Below are 26971 nucleotides of genomic sequence, written 5' to 3'. Positions count from 1 at the left end.
TTTCAATTCTCTGATGAGAAATGATAATATGTCTCAATGCTAATGAAGCTTGCTATATTTCTTACCCATTTAATTTTTATGTATATGAATTTGTCTGTTTCCTTTGTCACTTGGATTCTGTCTTCCACCAAAAAAATTTTTTATGGCTTAAGGATTTTAATTTTGGTAGTCTTTTTTTTCTTTCAGAGAGTTTATAGATTTCTTTCCTCTTATAAGATTTTACTTTTTAATGTCTTGTTAAAGACTATTTCTTCCCAAGAGTCTTTTCATACACTCCTATTTTTTCTTTTAACATTGATCGCAATTTTATTTTATTTTTGGTCTGCCCAGATTTTTTTTTAATAAAATTTGCTTTATCCCCCACTCTCCTTTCCTTTTGTTGTTAATGTTGGGATGTTGGGGTCTCTCACACACACACATCTGACTGTGGTGCGTGTATACTTTTGGCTGTAGTGCTAACAGGTTTGTGCTTCTTTAGTAGCAATACTTCATTCAGGCTGGCAGGTTACATTTGCGGTACATCCTCAGTAGGGATCCATATGTTACTTATAAATCTGCTTCCTTTTTTGTTTTGGGATTATACCGGTGCTTATTCCTGACTTGCTCAGGGATCACTCCTGGTGGTGCTCAGAGGATCATATGTGATGTTACGGAATGAACAGCGTTTGCTGTGCATAAGGCAAATACCTTATCCACTGTTTTATCTCTCTGATCTTCGAAGGTCACACTTCCTGATCTGTATGCATGTATTTTTCATTGGGGAGCTTAGAGGGAATCACACCCTCTTTTGATAGCATAGTTGCCAGGCTCAAACAACAGCTGCCCTACATTATACTATGAGTAGCATACATAGGATATCAGAATTTGAACTTGTGACCATACACTTGCAGGCTCCTATTATTTTTGTGAATGATGTGAGTTAGAGAGATAACTGTGCTTGTATGTGTATCTTTTTTTTTTTCGTTTTACTTTTCATTTATTAAAAGAATTGGAGTAGGGGACTGGAGTGATAGCACAGTGGGTAGGGCATTTGCCTTGCGTGTAGCCGAGCTGTGTTCGATTCCCAGCATCCCATATGGTCCCCTGAGTACCCCCAGGAGTAATTCCTGAGTGCAAAGCCAGGAATAACCCCTGAGGATCGCCGGGTGTGACCCAAAAAGGAAAAAATGGAGTAGGGGAGAGGAGATAGTACAGCACTTAGGATGAGTATTAGGTATATACCCGACTAGGTACCTCATAGCCTCCAGAGCATCACCAGTTTTAACCCTGGGGGCCCCCAGGCATTGCTGGGTGTGATCTTGGAGATTACCAGGCACCACCACTACAGAGTCACTACAGAGTCTTTGACTCTGTAGAGGCAGGTAGCACTGCATCCTTGGGCCCTGGTATTCAGCCACCAAGCTGATTGGCTAAATATTGCCAGGAGTAACCCCTGAACCCCCTGAGCAGCGCTTGGGAAGCAACCTCCAACAAGGAAATAATTTTCTGGGAGCCACTTCCAGTAGTGCTTGGGTGGGGGTGAGGATGGGGTTGGGGTATCATGAGTTGCTAAGGATTGAACCGAATCTACATGCAAGGCATGTACTCCAGCCCTTTGAGTCATCTCCCTGCTCTGCTATTTTACTTTTCAAATCAACTTTTTTATAAAATATAGAAAGCATACATATATCTAATTCCATTTCAAGTTTTCATATTACCTGTGTAACCGTCACCCTAATCAATAATTATGTCATTCCAGCCCCTCCTAAAGTTCCCTAGAGTTTCTTTGCAGTCTACCTCACTCCTTCCTACACAGTTACTGATTTGTTTTATGTTATAATAAGTTTTTCCTTTTCTAGAAGTTCATACAATTGGAATATATGTGTTGTATGTTTACTTTTATATATTTGCTCAGCTTATGCTTTTGGAATTCTTCCATGCTATTGAACTTACATACTGTACTTTGTTCCCTCTTTTATTCCTTAGTAGCGTACTGTTATATGAAAATGCCAAAATTTAGTTACCTGTTTATAATAATTCATAATAAATTTTCTATTTCTGATTTGAACTCTTAAAAAAGAAATTATCCTGGGCCAGGGATGTAGTTCAGTGATAGAGCACCTGCCTTGAATATGTCAGGTCTCAGGTTCACTTCCTAGCACTCACCCATGAAAATAATAGTAATGTATAAAACAGTATTCACTTACATGTCTTTCTGTGGAATTTAGTTTTCTCTTGGCTCAAATGACAAAAATTAGCACTTAGCACTTTAGGGTCATTTTTGAAGACTTTTAAATTTACATACTAAATTGAAAACTTTTTCAGTGATTGTACCACACCTGTACGTTGCCCCACTTCCAACACCTCAGCATTAAGTCTTTGACTACATTTGGTATTGTTAGTCAATTTTGTTTTATCCATTTGATGAGGCATATCTTATTTGGGTCCATGACTTGGAATTTTTTGATTAATAAAATGACATTGAACCTCTTTTCATGACATTCTTTTTGAAGTGTTCAGGTCTTTCGCTTTTGGGGAGTTTTGGTAGCAGGTTTGGTTGGTGCTTTTAGTTATTTTCTAATATCTTTAGCTTTGATATGAAAGTAGTTAAGCTTGCTTCTTAGAAGGAACAGGAAATCTTCACTTTATGTCTGTTTTCTAAAATCATGGAATTATTAGTTTTAAGTTTTCTTAAATGTTTAATATGATTTAGCACTGATACCATCTGGGTGTAGTATTTATTGGAAAGTAGTTATAAATTTAATTTCCCTAGTAAATGTAGAGCTATTTATAACTTCTGTTCCTTCATGTGCCAATTTTGGTAATTGCTTGTTTCATCTAAGCAGTCAAATTTGTTGATATATTCGGTCTCTTTAATGCTTGTAGAATCTGTAGCGGCACTTATGCCTCCTCCTTGCTATGTTGATAATTTGAATTTTTTTTCTTTAATCTGTTTAGAAGTTTATTTATTTGGGGTGGGGGGACCAGTATTTTGGGCTGCACCCAGCTGTGCATAGGGCTTACACACAGGCTCTGTGCTCAGGGATCATTGCTGGTGGTGCTTGGGGAACCCTATAATTTTAATCTATCTGTGAATTTAGTCCTATACTAATTTCCTCCCCACATGGAGTTACTTTTCTTCTCTTTCTAATAAAATCTCTTTACATTTATTTATTGGGGGTAGTAGGGTTTTCAGGCAGTGCTCAAGAGACCAAGGCCCCTCTTGGCAATTCTTGGCCAACCAGGTCAGTGGATCAATTCAGGGCCCTGAGGATGGGGGTGTGGAGGGGTTCCAACAGTACTGGGGATTACTCAAGCCACCCAAGTGGTGTTCAGTAACTGAACTGAACTGGTGTAACTGGTGATGCTTACAGGACCATGTGGTGCCAGGGATTGAATCTGAGGGTCTTATATAGGACATGTGCCTTGAACCCCCTACTGTCTCTCTGACTTCATGTGCTCGAGTATTTAAAGTCGTCATGTGCCCGAGTAAATAAAGTAGGGGTCTTGAGGGTGGGCACTGCAGACTGAACCAACATTGAAGGCTTATGTTCCATTGTTGAGCCATTCAATTGGCCTTCAAGAGGGTTTTGATTTCTATCTTTTTGACCAATATCTGGCATTTACTTTTGAGGTATTTGTCACTTCCTTGGCAATTTTGGGGTTTAATTGTCACTTGTTTATTTCCCTGAATTTCATTTGGATTAAAAACCATTTTGTTGGGACTGGGCTGGAAAGATAGTCCAGCAGGTAAAGTGCTTGCTTTGCATGTGACTGACCTGGGTTTGTTCCCTGGCATCCCATATGGTTGCGCCCCTTGGAGTGATTCCTCAGTGTAGAGCCAGGAGTAAACCCTGAGCATCACTGGGTATGGCCCAATAAACAAATAAATAATTATTCTTTTGATTTAGCACAGCAGTAGGGCATTTGCCTTGCATGCAGCCAGCCCAGCCGAGCCGGGTTCGATTCCCCCGCCCCTCTCGGAGAGCCCGGCAAGCTACCAAGAGTATCTTGCCCACACGGCAAAGCCTGGCAGGCTACCCATGACGTATTCGATATGCCAAACACAGTAACAACAAGTCTCAAAATGGAGACGTTACTGGGCTCACTCAAGCAAATCGATGAACAACGGGAGGACAGTACTACAATGCTTTTGATTTGGAGCCACACCTGATGGGGACCATATAGGGTGGCAGGGATTCAACCTGGGTCAACTGTGTGTGAGGCAAATGCCCTATCCCCTATACTATTGCTTTGACCCTGGATTAAAAATGATTTGGGGGGTCAGGGAGATAATTCAAAGGGCTGGAGTAGTGCTTTGATCCCTAGCACTAAGTCTTCAAAGCTCCTCCAAGAGTCACCCTGAGCACCAAGCCAGGAAGAGTCCCTTGGTGCCACATTGTGTAACCCCAAAATGAGAAATTAGAGGAAAAAAGAAAAATAATTTATTTGAGAGCCCACAGGTTTCACCAGAGGAGCAAAATAGAATACACATCTCAGGTTGAGATGTGGGCAAATCTCCAGAGTGGACAATGCACCATAAATTAAAGGAATGTTTGTATGTTTTTAATATAGTATCTCCCCCCCACATACACACACACACACACATTTTGTTATTGCAATGATCAGGAGTTACACAAACATGATTGTTTTACTCACTAGGGGCCACATTTGGTACAGTGGACATATGCTCACTGGGGCTCATACCTTTATTTGTGGTTCTCACAGTTTGGTTGTGATGCTTGCACATATTTGGTTCAGAGATAAAATGAGTTGTTGTGGTGCTGGGAATCCCAGATGGCAGTGCTGTACCCCAGGGATCACACTTGGGCGATTGTGGAACTAACTCCATGTACTCATTTTGCCTTGTCTAGTTTTATGTGGTATTTGAAGTTATTTCTGAAAACTTTTTTTTTTTGGTCATGTTCTGGTGCCACACTTTTTGTGGTTTGAGGGCTACTCTCTGGGTGCAGTGCCCAGGGTCATTCCTGATAGTGCCTAGAGAAGACCATGTTGTGTCAGGAAATTGATCCCAGGGTTCCTGCTTGCAAAATTGTGCTCAGCCCTTTGAGCCCTGACTTACTTTGTATAGTTGTAGTTTTAAAGAATGTGTGTATATTTCTGAAGGATATTGGCTAACTTTTTCTTAAATCTTTCCTGCTTGAGGCCAGATTTAAGAAAAAATTTGGCCAGTGGATAAGGTGTTCACCTTGCATTGCTGCCAACCTAGGTTTGATCCCCAGCATTTTATATCATCCCCCAGCACTGCCAGGAGTAATCCCTTCTGGGTATGGCCCTCTACCTTCCTCTACCTCCACCTCTAAAAGAAAAAACTTCACCTGCTTTCGGCACTAGAATAATGCTGGCTTTATAGAATAAGCTGGGACATAATGCCCTCATATATTTTATGAATATTTTGTGTAGAATTTATATTAGTTCTTCCTCAAATGTGTGGGTTTTTTTTTTTTTTTTAGAATTAACCACTGTGATTCAATTAAAAAAAGGATTAGTGAAGTCCCTTGTATGTTAAACTTACTTTGTATGGCAATTTTTGTTTTGCTTTATTAGTACTGGGGATTGAACCCAGGGTTGTGTGCTCTCCTACTGTGCCATATCTCCCTCCTTTTATCGCACCCCTCCCCCCCAATATCCCTGCTCTTTGTTTAAGTTTTCTTCTCTTTTTCCTCTTGCCTGTGGTGTCTTTTACTTTTGTCCTTCCCTTTTCTCATTGTTGTTGCTATCTTTGACCAGTTTGACCAGGGATCACACAGACACTTGACTGTGCTTGCACGCTCAGCTACAGTAGTGTAATAGTAGGATAGCACTTTTTTCTTTTTTGGGTTTTGGGCCACACCTGGCAGTGCTCAGAGGTTACTTTTGCTTCTGCACTGAGGAATTACTCCTGGCAGTGCTTAGAGACCACATGAGATGCTGAGGATTGAACCTGGCTTGACTGCGTGCAAAGCAAACACCTTACTTGCTTTACTATCACTCTAGCCCCTTTTACACTTTTGTTGCAGTGTTTGCTGTGGTTGCATTTTTTAATCAGGGTTGCTTGTGAATATTCTGTTTGCATTGTTAACCAGGTGTTAATACATGTGCTTACTAGGAGGTCACACTCCTTACCGTTGTACTCTGGTTTTTAGTGTGATCCTTGCACATACCTGCTGATATACCTGTTATGGTCGACCAGATATTGCATGTTGGTTACAGTGACCAAGCACCCAAATAATGGCTGAGCCTGTATTCAGTGCATGGTGGATGGGCCAGGAATTGAACTCACAGTCTCGTTCTTACAAAATGGGTTCTTTTTGCCTTGAGTCATCTCCCCACGTATGGTTTCTTGGTTTTTACTATGTTTTGAAGGTGGAAGTTTGATGGATGGTGTTTTTCTTCTTTTTTTGGTATTGATTTCCACTATGATCGTTAGTACCTTTTTTGGTCTGCTTTCTTTTGACTTAATTTGCTCTTCTTTTCTAAAAAAATCCTTTCATTTGTTTTCGGGCTGTGCTGTACACTGGCAGTATTTGGGGGCTTACTGGTTCTGCACCCACAGGGATCAGTCATAGCAGTGCTTGGGGGACTGAATGATGTGCCAGGGATTGAACCTGGGCCAGGCATATGCAAGACAAGTACCCTACTTGCTACACTATTTCCCTGGCCCTTTTAAAAAGATCCTTAAGGACAATATTAAGGTCATTGATTGAAGACTTTCCTTCTTTCTGCCTTTTTAATGGTGCTGATGTTGGAACCTTGGACTTTACATATGCCATATATAAGCGAAACGCTCTACCCTGAACTATATCCCTGTCCCCTCACCATTCTGTAGTAAGGACTTTTAATACTGTTAATTTCATTTTTTATTCAGTTCAAGTAAATTCATGTTTCATTGTTTCGTTTTGTGCTGTTCTTTACAGCCCTAGATAGTGTAAAGTTTACTCAGTAGTATTGTAGTCTCATAATTTCTGTTTACGCTTTCATTTATTGAGAGTTAATCTCAATTTTAAATTTGAGTGTTTGATTTTGATTATTTCTTGTCTCTTTACTTTTTTTTTTTTTTTTGCTCTTTTTTTTGGGGTCACACCCAGTGGTGCACAGGGGTTGTTACTCCTGGCTTTGCACTCAGGAATTACTCCTGGCGGTGCTCAGGGGACTATATGGGATGCTGGGAATTGAACCCGGGTAGGCTGTGTGCAAGGTAAACATCCTACCCGCTGTGCTATTGCTCCAGCCCCACGCTGTACTTTTTTTAAGATCTGTTTTTAGGTACTCAAATATTTAGGATCATTATTGACTCTTGATGTGTTGGGTTTTTTATCATTATGAATTGATGCTTTTTGTTAAAGAATTTTCTTTGGTGATAATATTACTGTAAACTTCTTTTAATTGTATAGTATTTGTATACTTTATATTCTCTTTTAATCTGTTTTTATGGTCTGGAGCGATAGTACAGCGGATAGGGCGTTTGCCTTGCATGCAGCCAATATGGCTGACCCGAGTTCAATTCCTCCACCCCTCTCGGAGAGCCCAGCAAGCTATCGAGAGTATCTCGCCAACATGGAAAAGCCTGGCAAGCTACCCGTGACATATTAGATATGACAAAACACAGTAACAACAAAGTCTCACAATGGAGACATTACTGGGCCCGCTCAAGAAAATCGATAAACAACGGGAGGACAGTGACAGTGAATCTGTTTTTATATTTATTTTATATTTAAATTTTATTTCTTATAGGTGGTTTTTACGTTTGTCTAGTTTTTCATATGAGGCTTTCAGTATTCCTGGTAGAGCAGATTTAGATGTGACAAAATCCCTAGGTGTTTTTTGTAGATGTTATTGTTCGTTCAAATCTAAGTGAAAACCTTTCAGGGTAGCAGATTCTTAGTGAATCTGGTCTGTTTTGTTTTTAAATCCTATTTGATATCTTTTATTTATTTATTCAATTTTTATTTTTGCTTTTTGGGTCACACCTGGCGATGCACAGGGGTTACTCTTGGCTTTGCACTCAGGAATTACTCCTGGCGATACTCGGGACCATATGGGATTGGGTCGACCATGTGCAAGGCAAATGCTCCAGTCCCTATTTGATACTTTTTAATTCAGGTATTTAAGCCATTAGTATTTATGTGATATTGTTGAGTTTAAATCTGTCATCTGCTTTTTCAGTAATGGGATGGGGGGGGCAGTAAGAAGAGGACAAAGCCAAACCTGTTGGTGAGTAGGGGTCACTTCCAGTACTGTCCTCAGGAGTTTTTCATAGTGGTGCCCAGACGACCATCAGGCTACAACATGTGAAGCTTCTTTTCCACACTATTGAATGCTTTCAGCCCTAATTTTTTTTTTAATTTTTATTAGTGAAACATCATGAGGTACAATTGTAGACTTAACAAATTTCTGTGCTTGGGTTTCAGTTATACAATGATCGAGTACCCATCCCTCCACCAGTGCCCATTCTCCACCACCAATGATCCCAGTATCCCTCCCACCCCCCCCACCCCCCCCATCCCACCCTGCCTCTGTTGCAGGGCATTCCCAGAGATCTCTCCTTTTGGGTGCTGTGGTTTGCAAAAGAGGCATTGAGTGGCAATCATGTTCAGTCTATAGTCTACTTTCAGCATGCATCTCCCATCCTGGGAGGATCCTCCCAACACCTTTTACTTGGTGTTCCCTTCTCTATCCGAGCTGCCTTTTCTCCTAGCATGTGCAGCTGGCCTCCAAGCCATGGGGTGAACCTCCTGGTACTTATCTCGGCTATTCTTGGGTATTAGTCTCCTATTTTGTTACTTTATATTCCCCAGATTGTCAGCCCTAATGTTTTTTAAGATTGCTCACAGACTACACCAGCTGAATGCTGTGGGTTCCTCCTGGTGGTCCTCTGGGAGTCATGTGGAGCCAGGTATCATCAAATTTGATCTGCATATGCTTTACAGTCCTTGAGCTTTTTCCCTGACCTTGATTATTATTCTGCCTCATTATAAATTGCCCTCCCGTTGATCATCAATTTGCTCGAGCGGGCCCAGTAACGTCTCCATTGGAGACTTTGTTGTTACTGTGTCTGGCATATCGAATACATCACGGGGAGCTTGCCAGGCTCTGCCGAGCGGGCAAGATACTCTCAGTAGCTTGCCAGGCTCTCCGAGAGGGGCGGAGGAATCGAACTCGGGTCGGCCATGTTGGCTGCGTGCAAGGCAAACGCCCTACCCGCTGTGCAAATCCCTTAAATTTTATTGTTGCATTTTATATTTGGCTTATTATAGTCCCTGGCAGGCTCAGAGACTATTTGGGATGCCAGGTATCAAACCCGGGTCAGTCACTTGAAAGGCAGGCACCCTACCCGCTGTACTATTGCTCTCCTTTGTTTTTAAACAGACATGTTGGTGTCTGCCCTGAGCTCAGGGTTGCTCCTGGTATTACTTAGGACCCATGTGATGCCAGTGTTTGAATCTATACCTCCTGAATGCAACGCATGTGCTCATTCTATCAAGCTATCTCTTCATTCCCAGACTTTTTCTTATCTAACAGTTATTTGGGGTTAGGGGTATAATTGACATAGACATAACTAGTTTCAGATACACAATATTATGGTTTGATAATGATCACTTCAATAAACCAAGTTAATGATCTCTCTGTCCCCTACATAGTTGCAAAATATTTTCTTTTCCATTGTGAGAAACTTGGAAGGTTTACTCCTATAACAACTTTCAAATATGCAATTCAGTATTGTTCTTTAGGCAGTTATTGGCCGCAAGCCACTCACAGCAGAGCTCAGGAAGGCTATCTCCCAGCCCTCTTATTTTTAATTTTTTGTAAAACCTGTGTGCTATATCCCATACTGGGGGCGAAAATCAGTTTACCATTTGACCAACAGCACAGTGTTGCTCTTCTCCATATCCTTTCCACGTGTACTATTTTGTCTCTTTTTCCTAGCAGACATTCTGACCAGTGAAGGTGATACCTCACTGTGGTTTTGATTCCAGTTTCTCCGATGATAAGTGAATGTTGAGCTGCTTTCTGTTGGTACTCTTTGGAAAGATGTCTGTTCAGTTCTACTGCTCTTTTTTTCCCACTTGTTTTTGTTTGGGGGCCATACCTGACATTTCTCAGGCTACCAGGAATCATTACTAGGGTTGCTCAGGAAACCATAAGGGATACTGGGGATTGAACCCCGTTAAGCCACATGCAAGTGCCTCACCTACTCACTGTACTATCTCTGAGACCCCTGTTTAGTTTCCTGCCACTGAATTGATTGAATCTATGTTGGATATTAGCCTCATCAGAATTAAATTTTGCAAATATTTCTCTCTTTTGTTAAGTTGCCATTAATTTTGTTAGGAAGTTTCCTTTGCTCTGTAAGTGCTTTGTAGTTTGATAGTCCAGCTAGTCGATTTCTGCTTTTGTTGTATCTGCTTTTAGTGTCATTCCAAAAATCATGACCGAGAACTATGTCAGGGAGCTTACTGTTACCAATGTTTTATTCTAGGTGTTTTTCTGGTCAGGTCTTTAACTCATTTTTCAACTAATTTTTGTGTGTGATGTAAGAAAGTAATCCAATTGCATATTTCCCAAGTGACTGCCAGTTTCCCCATTACCATTTGTTAAAGAGATTGCCCTTTCCCTAATGTATATTCTTGGTTCCTTTGTGATAAATTAATTGGCTTTATATAGATGTGCAGCTCTAATTGTACAGTTTTGGAGTGTTGTGGTGTTAGGGATTGAAACGTAAATTTTCACCCATGCAAGTCACTATCCCTGAGCCTACAGCTGACATCAGACTTTTGGTTTGTCTTGGTGTAGATGTCTTACCATTTTTGTGCTTGGATTTTTTTCTTTTTCTTTGTAAGTTTCTTAGAACTTCAGGCTTCTTTTTTTTTTATCACATTTAGGGAAAATGGAATTGTTCCCTTTAATGTGCTTTCTCTTCCTCTTTTTTCTGCGTTAATAATCCAGTTATGTGTATATTAAGTTTTTAAAAATTCTACCACTCGGGTATGTGTGGAGGGGCTTTTCTCACTCTTTCATCTTTGTTGTTACTATGTTTTTGTGTAGTCCTTATTGATAAAATGAACTCTGCGTAGAAAGCTGAGAGCAACTCATTATATTGGAATAAAAACATGCTGGAGACACTGAACATACAAAATAAATATTTCCTTTTTGAGGCATTGGTATAAAAAGGAACAGGAAATGTGATGGAACTAAGAAGGGTCTGGTGGGGGTCTAGGAGATGGTCATGGGTGCATGTCTTACATGTTCAAGGTCCCAAGATCAAACCCTGAAGCCTTGCAACACTGCAAGTTTATAGTTTAAAATATTATGGGAAGCTTTAATAGGTACTTGCTTTCCTTGTGTATTCACTATTATTAACTTGGTCAATTAGAAGACAGAAAAAGTATGTTTCGAGACTTCTAGAATTTGGAAATAATATTCATAAAGATGATATCAACTGGGGTTTGAAGGCAAAGCATAGGGAGAAATGCCAGAAGGTCCTGGGAAGATAGGGAGCACAACAGAGGGGACTTGTACCCACTAACAGGTCTAAAAGAGGGGCTGGAGTGATAGCTCAGCGGGTAGGGTGTTTGCCTTGTACGCGGCTGACCCTGGTTCTATTCTCAGCATCCCATATGGTCCCCTAGGCACTGCCAGGAGTAATTCCTTAGTGCAGAGCCAGGAGTAACCCCTGTGCATTGCCGGGTGTGACCCAAACAACAACAACAACAACAACAACAACAAAAGTCTAAAAGTCAAAGCCGTTAGTGAGTGGCTGATGGGGAAGTTGAAATTAGGGCATTGAGTTATACATCTTGAATCTGTTTCATTTTAAAAACAACAACAAAAGCCTTTATTATGTTATTTTTTCAGCCACTCCTCCTTAGTGTTAAACTTATTAAAAAGTGCTTTGTAAGGTCTAGTGAGATAGCTCAAAGGGCTGGACTGCATTCCTGGCGGTATGTACAGGGCCCTGTATTCATCATTGTTACTTCAGGGCTTCCTGAATAACCAGTATAGCTCCATGACCCTTGCACATGGTGACCTCCCCAACTGGAGAGGCCAAAAGCAAGCAAAATGTTACCTGTATTTGTTTTTATCCCTCCCTCCCCCTCTCCAATCTGATATTGCTCCTGCTGATTTACACTGAAAACTATTTTCCTTCAGGCTTAAAAAAAAAAACCTTTTTATTTTGGAGTCATACCTGTCTCTGCACTCAGGGATCACTCCTGGTGGTGCTCAGGCAGTATGGGGTGCCAGGGATTGAATCTCGGTTGACTGCATGCAGAACAAATGCTCGACCTTTTGTCCTGCCTCTCTGACCCTTGTAGCATAGTCCTCCCATTGTTCATTGATTTGTTCAAGTGGGCACAAGTAATGTCTCCATTGTGAGACTTGTTGTTACTGTTTTTGGCATATCGAATACACCACGGGGAGCTTGCCAGGCTCTGCCGTGTGGGCGGGATACTCTCGGTAGCTTGCCGGGCTCTCCGAGAGGGACAGAGGAATCGAACCCGGTTGGCTGCATGTAAAGCAAACACCCTACTGCTGTGCTATCGCTTCAGCCCCCAACCCTTGTAATCCAATAAAATTTAAATTATTTTAGCTTCACTAAATTTCTCATGCACATTGAGTAATTTGGAGTTGGGAGGAATTGTCACATCTGGCTATGTTCAAGGGCTTACTCCTGGCTCTGCTCTCAGGGATAGAACCTGGCCCATCACGTGAAAGGCAAATTCCCTACCCTCTGAACTATCTCTCTGGCCCCTTGAATATTATTTTAGCCTAATATTTTCCCCCACTTTATGTTGCTCTTTCCCATTTACCCTGCTTTTTTGGTTCTTTTTTCTCCTTTACTTAAAAGTAAGTTTCTAGGGATAATGCTGGGTACTTGCAGGGAATTTGCCTTGGTACACTAAATCACATAAACGTGATTTGCCTTGTTTTGGTTGTAGAAAAGAAATGTTATAAAAGCAAGAAAATTCAATTACATAGTAATATTTAATTGAATGCAGTTAATGTACATTTGCATTTTCAGTTGTATATATCATAACCTATTCCTCTATTCATAGATTTTCCACAAATTTTGAAGAAGTTCCCACCTGCAGGGATAGGAGAGATTGTATAGTAGCTGTTGCACACTGTTGACCCAGGTTCAATCCCAGCACCCCGTATGGGTCCCCAGCCATGGTCAAGAGTGATCCCTAAGCTTAGTGTCAGGGATGTGGCCCTGAAACAAAAATTCTCACATGCCCCCCTTCTCTTTGTTTTTGTTGCGGATATTTTGTTCTTGGGATGAGTGGGGGTTGCACAGATGCCTGGGTGTGGTGCCAGCACATTTTCACCATTATGTTTGCTGGGTGCTGCACATTAGTTTGCAGTGCTTGCACACTCAGTTACAGTGTCGCTGACGTTTGTGCTCCTGTAGTTGCTGTGCTTACACACGTGTTCATTAGGAATCATGCTCTTCCATTTTGCATACACGTTGCTATTTTGGTGGTTCATGGAGGCCGCTGTGGTGCTCACAGATGTACTCGCCAGAGGTTGTCATGGTGGTCACTGTTCACAAGTTGTTTTGGTCTTTGGGTCACACCCAGCAATGCTCAGGGGCTACTCCTAGCTCTGCACTCAGGAATTACTCGTGGTGGTGCTTGGGGAACCATATGGAATGCCAGGGATTGAGCCCAGGTTGACTGTGTGCAAGGCAAACACTCTACTTGATGTACTGTCACTCTTGCCCCAGATTCACAAGTTGTTTTTTTTTTTTTTTTTTGGCTTTTTGGGTCACACCCAGCGATGCACAGGGGTTACTCCTGGCTCTGCACTCAGGAGTTACTCCTGGGACCATATGGGATGCTGGGAATCGAACCCGGGTCGGCCGCGTGCAAGGCAAACACCCTACCCGCTGTGCTATCACTCCAGCCCCAGATTCACAAGTTTTTAGTCTTTGTTTTTGTCTTTGGTTTATGCCTGATGGTGCTTACAGCCTACTTCCAGCTCAGTGCTTGTAGCATTTGGGGAGCCATGAAAAGCATGTGCTGAGCCTGTTGAGCTCTCTCTCTCAAAATATTTTTTCTTAATAATTTTTTAATCTTAATCCCAGAGCATGTTTGAAATCCAGATGTTCCCTATTGGTGAATGTAGAATAACCTCAGTGAAATAATTTAAGCCATTCCTAGCAGGCCTCATGACTTAGCATCAGGTCCCAGTGATCTGACCTTTGTTACTGTATTAACCTTCTATTCATTTTCTTCATTTCTATTGTTAATTCACTGGTAGGGCGTTTGCCTTGCACACAGCCAACATGGCCGACCCGAGTTCGATTCCTCCGCCCCTCTCGGAGAGCCCGGCAAGCTACTGAGAGTATATCGCCCGCACAGCAGAGCCTGGCAAGCCGCCCGTGATGTATTCAATATGCCAAACACAGTAACAACAAAGTCTCCAATGGAGACGTTACTGGGCCCGCTCGAGCAAATCGATGAACAACGGGAGGGCCTTTACCTTTACCTTACCTTTAATTCACTGGTAAATTCATGTTCTCCAAAGTGAAAAGTTTATACCCCAGCATTGTATGCTTTGGAAGATAAGGGTTGGGTAGCTGCAAACTTTATTTGTTCCACTTTGTTTAATAGCAGGCTCTCCCAGTAATGCTTGGCCCAGAGATTGAGGTATACTGAATGATACCTGAGGGGAAACATTGTGTTGAGGGGACATTGTGGCACTAGATATCAAATTCAGGGCCTTTACATATGCTGCACATGTGCTCTCCCACTTGTGCCATCTCCAAGCTCCTGTTCCTATTTTTCAATTCTAAAAATGTTTATTTTCATGACTGAAGTGATAGAACAGTGGGTACTCTTACCTTGAATGCACCCAACTGGGTTCCATTCGTTGCCCCCCTTATGGTTCTCTGAGCACCACTTCCTGAGCACAGAGTCAGGAGTAAGCCATGAGCATCACCGGGTCGCTCAAAAACAAAGGAAAAATTAAAAATATGTCTATTTTCAACGGAAGAAAATGTTAATCTTTTTTATTACCTTAATAGCTGGTATTCACATTTTTCTTCCTAGCATATGAATTATCTAAGTAAAGTTTAGATCTCAGTATGGAAAAGTTGGTAGACTTTTACTCACATGCTTTTCCTAGCTATGGCTTGGTTAAGATTTATGTAACTTGTTTGATTCAGCCAATTTTGGCTGATTTAAAGGTGTCATCAGCAGTGATGACACTTGTAAATAAAATATGTATCTGCAGTGAAGCTACTTAATGAAAATAACACTAAAATACATTTTTGAGCAAACAAGAAAATGGCAGGACTGAGATTTTGCTGCTTGTAAAATGAATTCTATTTGTCACAATGCAAAATAGAAATGCCATAAGCAGGAGGTAAAAAAACAGTCCTCCAAGATTAGCAAGTAATAGTTTGAATGTGCTTATATTATTAACCTTGATTTAAGGGATGTTTTGTTTTATTATTCTTAAATTTTTTTAATTTATTAAAGAATTTTAATTTACAATGTTATTGATTGTTGAGTTTTTGGCATATAATGTTCCAGCACCAGTTCCACCACTGGAGCCAACTTCCCTCTAACCTTGATTTTAGTATATAATGTGCCTTGAGATAGCAACCAATGAAACTGAAGAATTCATGATTCATCCTCTTATATTTTAGTTATGTGATATTCTGGCATTCATTAAACAAAAATGAAAGCTAGTAAATTTTAATCAAAATTCTTTTTGAGATTTTTTTCCAATATTCTGTAGCTTTGTTCAGAATCTTGTCTGTCTCTGCTCTTTTTCTCACTCTTTTTTTGTCTCCCTCTCTCTGTTTCTCTCCCTTTCTCCTTCCCTCATTATATTTATTACAGTGGCCAGTTTAATCTTTATTTTCACGAGAGTTGAAAAAACTCTCATTCACATTCAGGTTGGTGTTGAACCCATGAGGATAAGGTTCTTGTTTATTTTGGTTTGTCATGCTATTTTTTCAATACCTGAGGTGTGAGTGAATTTTATGTCAGTTTGGGGTTTCATCTCTTTATAAAATAGAACCATTCATTGGAGTCTTTGTGGAAAATACGAGTGGACTCCCCAGAGTACTTTATAGCTCCTGCTGTGCAAGCTTAAGGTCAAGAGTTCAAACCTTAGGGCCATCACAGGTGCTGAGCGCAAGCCTGGCAGCTCTTCTTTCTGTGATACCACAAGCAATTTCGGGCCCATCATAGCCAGCGAACTTTGCAATTAAAGGGGTGCAACCTCTGGTGAGCATGTGTGCAGGCACCACAATTAGAGAATTGCAGCCCTCATTGAGCACCTGAGCCAAATGTGCAATCATTGCAGCCTGATGCGCAGATCCCAGCAAGCACACAGTGAAGGGGAGGGAGAAAAATTAATTTTAAATAAAGATAACATAAAATAATGATGACTCATTTTGAGACTTAGATTTTAGAAAGGGCAACTGGAGAGTGAGGGAGACTAGATCCAGTAATCCATTAGGTGAGTATTTAAATGCTCATTGTCCGTTCAGAAAAACAGTAATGAGGCCCTGGGACCTGCAGTTTAGACCTGGCTGCATTTTGACTTGTACATGTTTTAGGGACAATACCCAGGAGCATTTGGGTTAGCCGTCTTATTTGTCAGAGGTGGGAAAGGAGCCAGAGATCATGTAAATCTTAGACTTTTAACTATTAGGACATTTATCTGGTAATAATTTTTATTTTTTGGTTTTTTGATTGAGGAATCATGGTTTGCAAAGCATAATACTTTTTGTTATGCAGTGTCACTATACACACCTATCACCAGAGGGCCAGTATTCTTCCACCACTGTCTCCTTCATCCACTCCCAACAAACTCAGATCTCCTCGCAGAATTTCACAGTTTGTTGTCTCTAGCCATTGTCTATTTCCTTGCTTTGTTTATACTCCACTTGCAAATGACATCATCCTGTATTTGTCCTTCTGGCTCATTTTGCTTAACATGGCACCGTTAAGTTCTACCCAAATTCTTACATAATGAATGATTTTGTCTTTTGTCACCAAGTATTATTCCATGTGTATATATACAACAGTTTCTTTATCTTAACTCATCTATTGTTAGGCACTTGGATTGCTTCCAGATCGTGGCTTTTACACATAGTGCTGCAGTGGAATAATGGCATTCAGATACCTTTCCAAATTAATGATTTTGTATTTCAAGGATAGGTGCCAAGGAGTATATTTACAGATCACATGGTAGTTCTTTTTTCAGTTTGGGGGTTGGGGATATCCATACTGTTTTCCTTAGAGGCCAAATCAGATTACATCTCCTCCAACAGTGAATAGGGTTCCTTTTTACCACTTCCCTGCCAGCATTCATTGTTTTCAGTCTTTCTGATACAGGCCATTCTCAGTAGTATAAGGTGATATGAAAAATATGGTGACTGGAGCGATAGCACAGTGTGTAGGGCATTTGCCTTGCACATGGCCGACCCGGGCTCAATTCCCAGCATCCCTTATGGTCCCCTGAGCACTGCCAGGAGTAATACCTGAGTGCATGAGCCAGGAGTAACCCCTGTGCATCGCCAGGTGTGACCCAAAAAGCAAAAAAAAAAAAAAAGAAAGAAAAGAAAAGAAAAAGGAAAGTATGGAACACTTTGCAAATTGCCTGTTTTCCTTGTGTAGGAGCATGCTAATCTCTATATAGTTCAAATTTCAGGGGGGGATTGTTCTTTGTTTTGTTTTTGGTGGGGGGAGGGTTTGATTTTGGGGCCACACCCAGTTGTGCTTAGGATTTACTCCTGGCTCTGTTCAGGGATCACTCCTGGCTGGCTCAGGAGACCATATGGGGTTCCAGGAATTGAAACTGAGCCGGTTGCATGCTAGGCAAATACCTTACCTGCTGTACTACCGCTCCCACCCCTACTCTCTATTTCTTTTATTTTTATTTATCTATTTATTTATTTATTATTAGTGAATCACCGTGAGGTACAGTTACAAGCTTACAAACTTTCCTGCTTGTGTTTCAGTCATACAATGATCGAGTACCCATCCCTCCACCAGTGCCCATTTTCCACCACCAATGGTCCTAGCATCCCTCCCACTGCTCCCACCCCGTCCCCTACACCCCACCCTGCCTCTGTGGCAGGGCATTCCCTCTTGCTCTCTCTCTTTTTGGGAGTTGTGACCTACTCTCTATTTCTTTTTTTTTTTTCCTCACCCGGGGACCTACTCTCTATTTCTATAAATACTCTTTTTCTGGACTGAATCGATAGCACAGTGGTAGGGCGTTTGCCTTGCGCACAGCCAGTCAGGCCAAGCCTTCTGCCCAGCAAGCTACCAAGAGTATCTTGCCCGCACGGCAAAGCCTGGCAAGCTACCCGTGACGTACTCAATATGCCAAACACAGGAACAACAAGTCTCAAAATTAAGATGTTACTGGGCCCACTCGAGCAAAATCTATGAACAACAGGCGGACAGTGTTTGACTCTTTTTCTGGATACTTCGTGTAATTGGAATCTTTTGTGACTAAATTCTTTTTCTTAATGTTCTATTTTCGAGATTCTTCTAAGTTACAGCATGTATTAGTATTTCATTTTTTTGGCTAAATAATACTCTGTTGTATGAATATATATCACATTTTATTTGTACGTTCTTCAGTGCATGGATATTTGATTCATTTCATGCTTTGGCTATTATGAAGAATGTTTCTATGCACATTAGACAGTTGTGTACACATTTTATTCTTTTTTTTTCCTTTGGTCTGCTGGGGATTAAACTCAGGACCTCACACATGCAAGACAAGTGCTTTACAGCTGAGGTACATCCCCAGTCCTGTTTATTTTTATTTTTGGTGGGGAAGGGAGGACATCCATTGGTGCTTGGGGCTAATGCTAATGTAATGTTCAGTGTTTGAAGGACCATCTGGTGCTAGGGATTGAGACGGAGTTCTTGTATCCAAACGTGCACTATATAGCCCTTTGAGGTATCTCCCTGAAATCCAATTCACAGGGATTTTTTTTAGGGGGGTGTGGGGGCATGCACAGTGGTGTGCAAGGAGCTGCTTTTGGCATCGTGCTACTTTGGGTTGTTCAGGAAACAGTGTGATGCCAGGGATCAGACCCATGACTCTTGCATGCAAATCAGGTACTCCAACCTTCTGAGCTCTCTTCCTTGCACCAGTTTTTTACAGCAAAAGTATATTTTAGCTTTCTGTTTGGATTCTTCTTCGTGGATAGTTCTGTTGTTAAAGGAAGGTTGTGCTTATCTTTAAGTAAGCTTTTAGTTGGCTTTAAGTAGGCTTTTAGGGGTGTTAGTGTAATTTTAGTGTGATGCATTGTGAAAAAGAGTTTGTACATAAGAAAAAACAGATGTGATGATTGTGAAATTTGAAAAAAGCCATGTTTCTTTCACTGACATTAGTTTTTTTCAGTGGCTTTCTTCAGTATCATTTGACTTAAGGTTTATAGAGAAGTATATGACAGTATCTTCACCAGGATATTAATTGTAAGGTACTGGTAGATGAATAAAATAATATGGGAATGTAGGAGGTCTTGGTCCACAAAAGTGGTATATTTTGAGCATAAATAAGTTTTGTACAGTTATTTTCACCCCAGTATATATAAGATTTGGGTATTTAAAAAAAGTAAACTTTTGTTTGCGTGGTTTTTGTTTAGTATTGGGTTTTTTTAATGGTACCAGGGATGAGGTCCAGGACTTCTGACTTACAAATCAGGTATCTATTGTAGATACACCCCCAAACCTGTTTTGGGCTTTTGGGAAACATCAGCAGTTACGGTGGTGCTCAGCATTTGTTTCCAGTGGAACTTGGGGGACCAGTGCTGTGCTGGGGATCTAGCCCAAAGCTTCCCATATGCATAGTATGTACTTTATCCCTTTGAGGTATCTCCCTGGCTCCAGAACATACATTTTCTTAAAATCAAGATTCTGAAATTAAGGTAGTTAAGATGCTTGCCTTGCTTGTGGCTGACCCTGAGACTCCCCAACACCACATATGGTCCTCCAGCATTTGAGCGCAAAGCCAGAAATATCCTTTGAGCACCACCTCTGTGGCCCAATCCCCTATCCCCCCCCAAAACAAAAACCCCTGAAATTAAAATAATTTTTATCCAGGGTTCTAAATTAGGTATTATGTGTGCTGAATCTGTTGAAAGAAACACCATCAGGAAGTTTCATTCTACTTGTTTTAAGCATTGGAAAGTTTATTATTGACCACAATTACTGAGTCAAAGATCATTAAATTATTGGTGGGTTTGGTTTTGTTTGGGGAGAACTGACCCAGCAGTACTCAGATTTATTTCTCACTCTACACTCAAAGATCACTCCTGGTGGTGCTCAGGGACTGTATGGGAGGCCAGAGATCCACCCTGGGTTGACCACGTTCAAGGCAAGTGTACCATCACTCCAGTCCCAATCATTAAATTCTTCTCTTGGGGGTATGGTGCCGTCAGCAGGTCAACCTATACCTGTGAGGCGAGTGCATCAGCAGTCTGATGGCACCTTCAGACTTCCACATACCTCAAAATTGCTGCTGTGCCTTTGGCGAGACCCCAAAAACTTGGGCAAAGTTTACCAAGAAAGTAAACGGTCAAAAGTTAGGTATGTGGGAGACACACCCACAAACTACCTCCAGCTCAGCTATATAATTGGAGGCATGGTCTCTCTGGTTCGTAATTGGACTGCTTAACGGCCAGGATCCCAGAGACTCAGAAACAAATCTTGAAATCTGATGGCTTTTGGCAGAAATGCGTCCGGTCCCAGTGCTAGGTTACCAGCGCTGGGCCACCCCAGGTGGGAATAGGTTTCATGCCTTGACCTGTTCCCCCTGTCAGCCCAGTGGCTGTCATCCTCCAGAGGCCACTGAACAGTCAGGTTCGGGCCTGCAGTGATGAGACACGTGGGGCCTCATGGGATGGGGTGGAGCTGGCCCTTTCCTCCCCATCCCAATGATACCCCAAGTTGCCGCCCACGAATGGCCTCTCCGGCTCCTGATAAAGCTGCTTAACAGCCATGATCCCAGAGACTCAGAAACAAATTATGGAACCCAGCGGCTTTTGGCAGAAATGCGTCTGATCACGCAGTAGGTTACTGTTGCCGGGCCACCCCAGGGGGTAAAGGGTGCTGTCCCTCTGCCTGCTCCCCCTAGTCGGCTTGGTGGCCACCATCCTCTAGAGACTATTGGACAGACAGGTTTGGGCCCACAATGACGAGACACATGGGGCCTCATGGGATGGGGGTGGAGTCAGCCCTTTCCTCCCTGTCCCAACGAGACCCCGAGTTGCTGCCCACAAACGGCCTCTCTGGCTCCTGATCAGGCCGATTAATGGCCATGATGCCAGAGACTCAGAAACAGTTATCAAGACCCAGCAGCTTTTGGAAGAAATGTGTCCAGTCCCTGCAGTAGGTTACCGGCGCTAGGCCACCCTAGGTGGAAATAGGTTTCGTGCCTTGGCCTGTTCCCCCTGGAGGCCCAGTGGCCGCCATCCTCCAGAGGCCACTGGACAGTCAGGTTTGGGGCCACAGTGACGAGACATGTGTGGCCTTACAGGATAGGGTTGGAGCCCTTTCCTCCCCGTTGAGACGAGACCCTGAGTCGCCACCCATGAAAGGCCTCTCTGACTCCTGATCAAGCTGCTTAATGGCCATGATCCCAGAGACTCAGAAACAAATCTCGGAACCCAGTGGCTTTTGGCAGAAATGTGTCCGGACCCTGCAGTAAGTTACTGTTGCTGGACCACCCCAGGGGGAAAAGTTTGCTGTCCCTCCTCCTGCTCCCCGTTGGCGGTTCCAGGGCTGTCGTCCGCCAGAGGCCATTGGACAGTCAGGTTTGGGCCCTCAGTGGCAAGACACGAGGGGCCTCATGGGATGGGGGTAGAGCCAGTCCTTTCCTCCCCATCCCAATAAGACCCCAAGTCGCTGCCCACAAACGGCCTCTCTGGCTCCTGGTCAAGCTGCTTAACGGCCATGACTTAGGAACAAATCTCGGAACCCAGCAGGTTTTGGCAAGAAATCCCTCCAGATTTAATAGTTAAAATTTCGGGATTTCAAAATCGCGTGGCCACTACTGCAGCTGTGCGACATCATGTGTTATTTATAACCAGCAATAGAAAACAAATTGTCTACTGTTGCCTTTTCGGCAGATCTGAGTATTGGGGTAATATCCCAAATAATAATGGTGCGTCTGGTGTCAAAATATTGAATGTAATCAAAGTAGAGAGAGAGTAATGTGGAAATCATCTGCCCCCACAGGTAGGCGGAGGGTGTGGGATGGGAATATACTGGAGTTTTGGGGGGTGGAGATTGGGCACTGGTGAAGGTATGGGTGTTTCATTGTATGACCGAGACTTAGCCCCGAAAGCTTTGTAACTGCTCTCATGGTGATTCAATAAATAAAATTATTAAAAATGGGAAAAAAAGAAAGATGAGCATTTGAAATATAAAATGTAAGACATCTTCATCTAAATATTGTTTAGGGGCTGGAGAAAGAGCCAAATAAACAGGTTCGTTCTCAGGCCGTGCATGGTTATAAAGCTTGACCAGGAGCAACCATCTAAGCACTGGGCTGGGAGTATTCCTTTAACACTAACAGGTTTGTCCCCAGACCTGCACACGTAAACTTTTCTTTTTATTTCAGCATAGCATAGAAGGTATTATTTGCATTATACAGGGAGTAAAGGCCCTCCCGTTGATCGTCGATTTGCTCGAGCGGGCCCAGTAACGTCTCCATTGGAGACTTTGTTGTTACTGTGTCTGGCATATCCAATACTCTCGGTAGCTTGCCGGGCTCTCCGAGAGGGGCGGAGGAATCGAACTTGGATCGACCATGTTGGCCGCTTGTAAGGCGAACGCCCTACCATACAGGGAGTAGAAAATCCTAATGAAAACTGTCATACTTTATAAAGCATTTCTTTTAAAATACAGTTTAAGATACAGTTTTTTGATGACTTTTTTTATAGAAAAAAATTCTTGATTTTTTTTTCTTTTATTTACCTTTAGGAACTCAGTCGGATCGTTCATTGAACTAACTGGAATCCAATAGTTCTGAAGTACTTTTTAGTAATCATTTTAATGTCAATATATAATCTTCTGTTCTTTATTTCTTAGGAAACGCAGCAGTCCAGTTTTGGCCCTGGAGAACAAAGTAAGTATTACTTTTCCTCTTAGTTTTCAGATTGTCAAGAGCATTCTGTTCTCACATCACTTATTATTGTAATAATTATTTACCTGTCTTACCCAGTTTTATGATTGGGATAAATGTTGGGTTGAACTGATCTTGGTAAACTTAAAAAATGTGTTATATATTGCTAATATAAAATTTAATAATTTTATTATGTATTTGAAATAATCATTCAAAATTAGTGAGTTTATTGTGTTCGGTACCTCATAGATGCAAGAGCTTTTCTTCTCTTTCTATCTCTTTCATGAAAGCACTTGTTTTTATGGTGGTAAGATTCTAGGGAAGAAGGGGTCATTGGGGCTGGAGCAATATAGCACAGCAGGTAGGGCATTTGCCTTGCATGCAGCCAACCAGGGTTTGATTCCCAGCATCCCATATAGTCCCCCAAGCACTGCCAGGAGTAATTCTTGAGTGCATGAGCCAGGAGTAACCCCTGTGAATCACCAGGTGTGACCCACTGTAGCACTGTTCTCCCGTTGTTCATCAGTTTGCTTGAGTGGGCAAAAGTAATGTCTCCAATGATCATTGTATAATTGAAATGCAAGCACAAAAATTTGTAAGTCTACAACTGTACCTCATGGACTTTCACTAATAAAAATTAAAAAAAAAAGTAATGTCTCCATTGTGAGACTTGTTTCTGTTTTTGGCATATCAAATGCGTCACAGGTAGCTTGCCAGGCTTTGCCGAGCCAGTGGGATACTCTGGATAGCTTGCCGGACTCTCCGAGAGGGGTGGAGGAATCAAACCCGGGTGAGCTGCGTGCAAGGCAAACGCCCTACCCGCTGTCTTATTGCTCCAGCCCAAACCAAAAGAAATAAAACAAAAATCAATGGGGGGGGGGGGGGTTAAATTCCTGAAAATTCCTCAAAGTAAACTCAGCATCGAGGTCTCTCAGTGCAAACCTTGGTGGCAGTGGCCTGGGAGGGGCCCTTCCGCTGGCGTAGCTTGAGGGCGTAGGAAGAATATAAAAAAGAAAAAAGAAGGGATCATTGTAGCTCTCTTCTCTTCCTATTTTCTTATACTTACTTTTCCTGTCATTTGATCTGGGAAGAAAGTCTTTCACAATACTGCTTTACCACCTCTCTATGGTCTTCGAGAAGAACATGAAACAAAGGATATTCTGAGGGAATTCAGAGATTGTCCTAAGGGATAGTAGCTTTAGGAATTGATAGTGGTAATGTTAGAAACCATTTCCAATGTCTGGGCTTCATCTAATAGCTCTCCAACAAAATGATTGTTCTCTTGCCAGAAACTTACCTACCTACTTTCCTTCCTTCCTTCCTTCCTTCCTTCCCTCCCTCCCTCCCTCCCTCCCTCCCTCCCTCCCTCCCTCCCTTCCTTCCTTCCTTCCTTCCTTCCTTCTTTCTTTCTTTTCCTTTTGGTTTTTAGGCCATACCAGATGGTCTTTAGGTCTTACTCCTGTTACTCTTGGGTCTGTCCTTAGGGATCACTCCTGGCAGTACTTGGGACCATATTTAGTGCTGGGAGTCAAACCCAGGTCAGCCTGTTACCCGCTATATTATACTCCCAGGAGCAGTCATTCTTTTTTAAATTTAATTTCTAATTTTCTTCCCTCCCTCCCTTCCTTGTGAAGTTCTCAACACCATGATTTACAAAGTTCTTAAATTTATCTCTATAAATGGACTTGTGTTTCTATTATTATTAGACACCTTAAGGATTCGGTGTGTGTTTATGTATTTGTTATAATTACTAAGTCACAGAGAAAGGTACATTTAAAATAATTGCAATACTGGATGAGTTTATATCTTATCAATAGAATGTTTCCCCAGTGTCTTATTGGATTCTGAAATACCACCAATTTGATGGATCAAGAATTACAGCCTGTTTTTATTTATATATGTTGGCAAGAATTGATATTTTCCAGTCATGAATAGTCACATTTAGTTGCTGATCTCTGCATTTTTCTCTTGTTCTAGAAAGATATAATCCTTCTTCTAAAACTTCAAATGGGCACCAGTCTAAATCGTAAGTTTATTTTTTAAGTTTATTTTGTTTTGGTAAAAGTCTTGTCTATAATAGCTGGATATTTAGAACAACTTTTGATCTTTTAAGGCCTGGGGTAGGCAAATTTATGTGTAAAGAATCAGCTAGAAAATTGTTTCGAGGTTTGGGGGCAGATGATCTCAGTCCCAACTATTTGGTCCTGTTCCTAAGAATGAAAAAGAATCACAAGTCATGCGTTTAACTTATCTAATAAAATTTTCTTTTTTGGGGGATGGAACCCCATACTTGGTGGTACTCAGAACCTACTTCTGCTTGGTGCCCAGTGGTGACACTCCTGGCAATGGAAGAGCCAGGTGTCACTCCAGCTCAGAGGAGGAGCTAGAGACCTAACCCAGGCATCTTGCATAGAGTTGAGCTATCTTTTTGGATCTTTAATAAAACTTTTTCACATGGGTCGGAGATACAGTAGAATGGATATGTCTGACCCAGTTTCAATCCCCGAGTGCAGAGCCAGGAGTAAACCTTGAACATTGCTAGAAAGGCAAAAACCCTTTCTTTACAGAACATGTGATGGACTGGTTTTCACACATGGTTGATAGTTTGATTGACCTTTCCTAAAAATGTTTTTTTCCTCATCCTATATGTTCGTATGTTCTTTATTTTGTTTTGAGGCCATACCCAACAGTCCTCATGGTTTATTCCTTGCTCTGTGCTCAAGAAACACTCCTGGATTGGGGTGATTATGGGGACCATGTGAGGTGCCGGAGATGGAACCCAGATCAACTGAATTCAAGGGAAGCACCTTCCATGCTGTCACATTGATCTAGCCCCTCTTTTTTGTTTTGATATTGGGCTACACTTGGCAGCGTTAAGGGCTTACTTCTCGCTCAGCACTCAGGAATCGCTCTTAGGGGGATTATATGGGGTGCTGGGAATCAAACCCAGGTTGGCCACTTGCAAGGCAAGTTCCCTACCCACTGTTCTATATTTCTGGCCATTGTATATACTTAGTACTTATATTTAATAAGGACATTATCAAAGACGTGCTTCTTTCTCCTTAGTAAGCTCTTAGTTTAGCCACTAAATGTAGAATACTAAGGCAAAATTGTTTTATGTTTTCCTGTTTTTGTAAGGCAGAACCAGAAATAGACATCAAATGTAATTGAATGTAGTGTTTCAGATCATAGCAAGTTCCAGTTTAATTCCTGAGACCACAAGTTTAAAACAAAGACATCTCTCCTAATAACCTTGTAACCACCTTAGCTGGAAAGTGCACTTGATTAATAAATAGAAATATTAATGCTTTTTAAAAGTGCAGTCATTAAGAAGTTCCCGCTCACTACAAAGGAAACCAGATTCTATTACTATTTATCACATTTATTCACATGCCAGGAACTGATATGACACTTCCATTTACATGCTTATCACATTGGTTGTGGAAGAAAGAACAGCGAGCAGGATCTTGAGCAATTTTGACTTATTCATACTTGTGTAAACGGGTTTATTGAGCTTTAAGCTAGCATTATTAAGTCATAAAAGCTGAAGAGCATTTTCAGAGTCAGTACATTTTCTTACAGAAGTCAGTCCTAGAGATATGCACTAGGTTATTGTCTAAAAGAGAACTTTTTACCTCTATCCTACTTTATTGGGTCAGCCTTAAAACACTTCTCATAATTATGTAATTGTCTGGTTTCTTTGTTTCTAGGTGATCTTTTATGTAATACTCTAAATTCGGGGTCAGATAGGGAAACCCAGATTAAGCTTTGGGATGGAGTATAAGTAGTTATTAGAGTGAAAGATTTCTTTCCCACTAATTTAAGACTGTCATGAAATTTTAAGCAGAAAGGTAGTGAAACTCTTCTGGTAATGAGGAAG

At 41.6% G+C, this 26971-nt stretch overlaps 1 protein-coding gene across 3 annotated transcripts in view; it reads left to right on the top strand.

Moving 5' to 3' along the window:
* Positions 1-26971, top strand: part of AFF4 (ALF transcription elongation factor 4) — a 92074-nt gene that overhangs the window by 40295 nt on the left and 24808 nt on the right. For all 3 annotated transcript variants that reach the window (XM_056124268.1, XM_056124266.1, XM_056124267.1), the window contains 2 exons: positions 23058-23094; positions 25069-25117. In XM_056124268.1, the coding sequence (XP_055980243.1) occupies positions 23058-23094; positions 25069-25117 (86 nt within the window). The remainder of the gene's footprint in view (positions 1-23057; positions 23095-25068; positions 25118-26971) is intronic.

The sequence above is a fragment of the Sorex fumeus genome, unplaced genomic scaffold, assembly GCF_029834395.1.
Source record: "Sorex fumeus unplaced genomic scaffold, SorFum_2.1 ptg000051l, whole genome shotgun sequence".
In the NCBI taxonomy this organism is placed as follows: domain Eukaryota; kingdom Metazoa; phylum Chordata; class Mammalia; order Eulipotyphla; family Soricidae; genus Sorex; species Sorex fumeus.
Note: the sequence above shows the minus strand (reverse complement) of the source record. Positions and strands in the feature narration are given on the sequence as shown.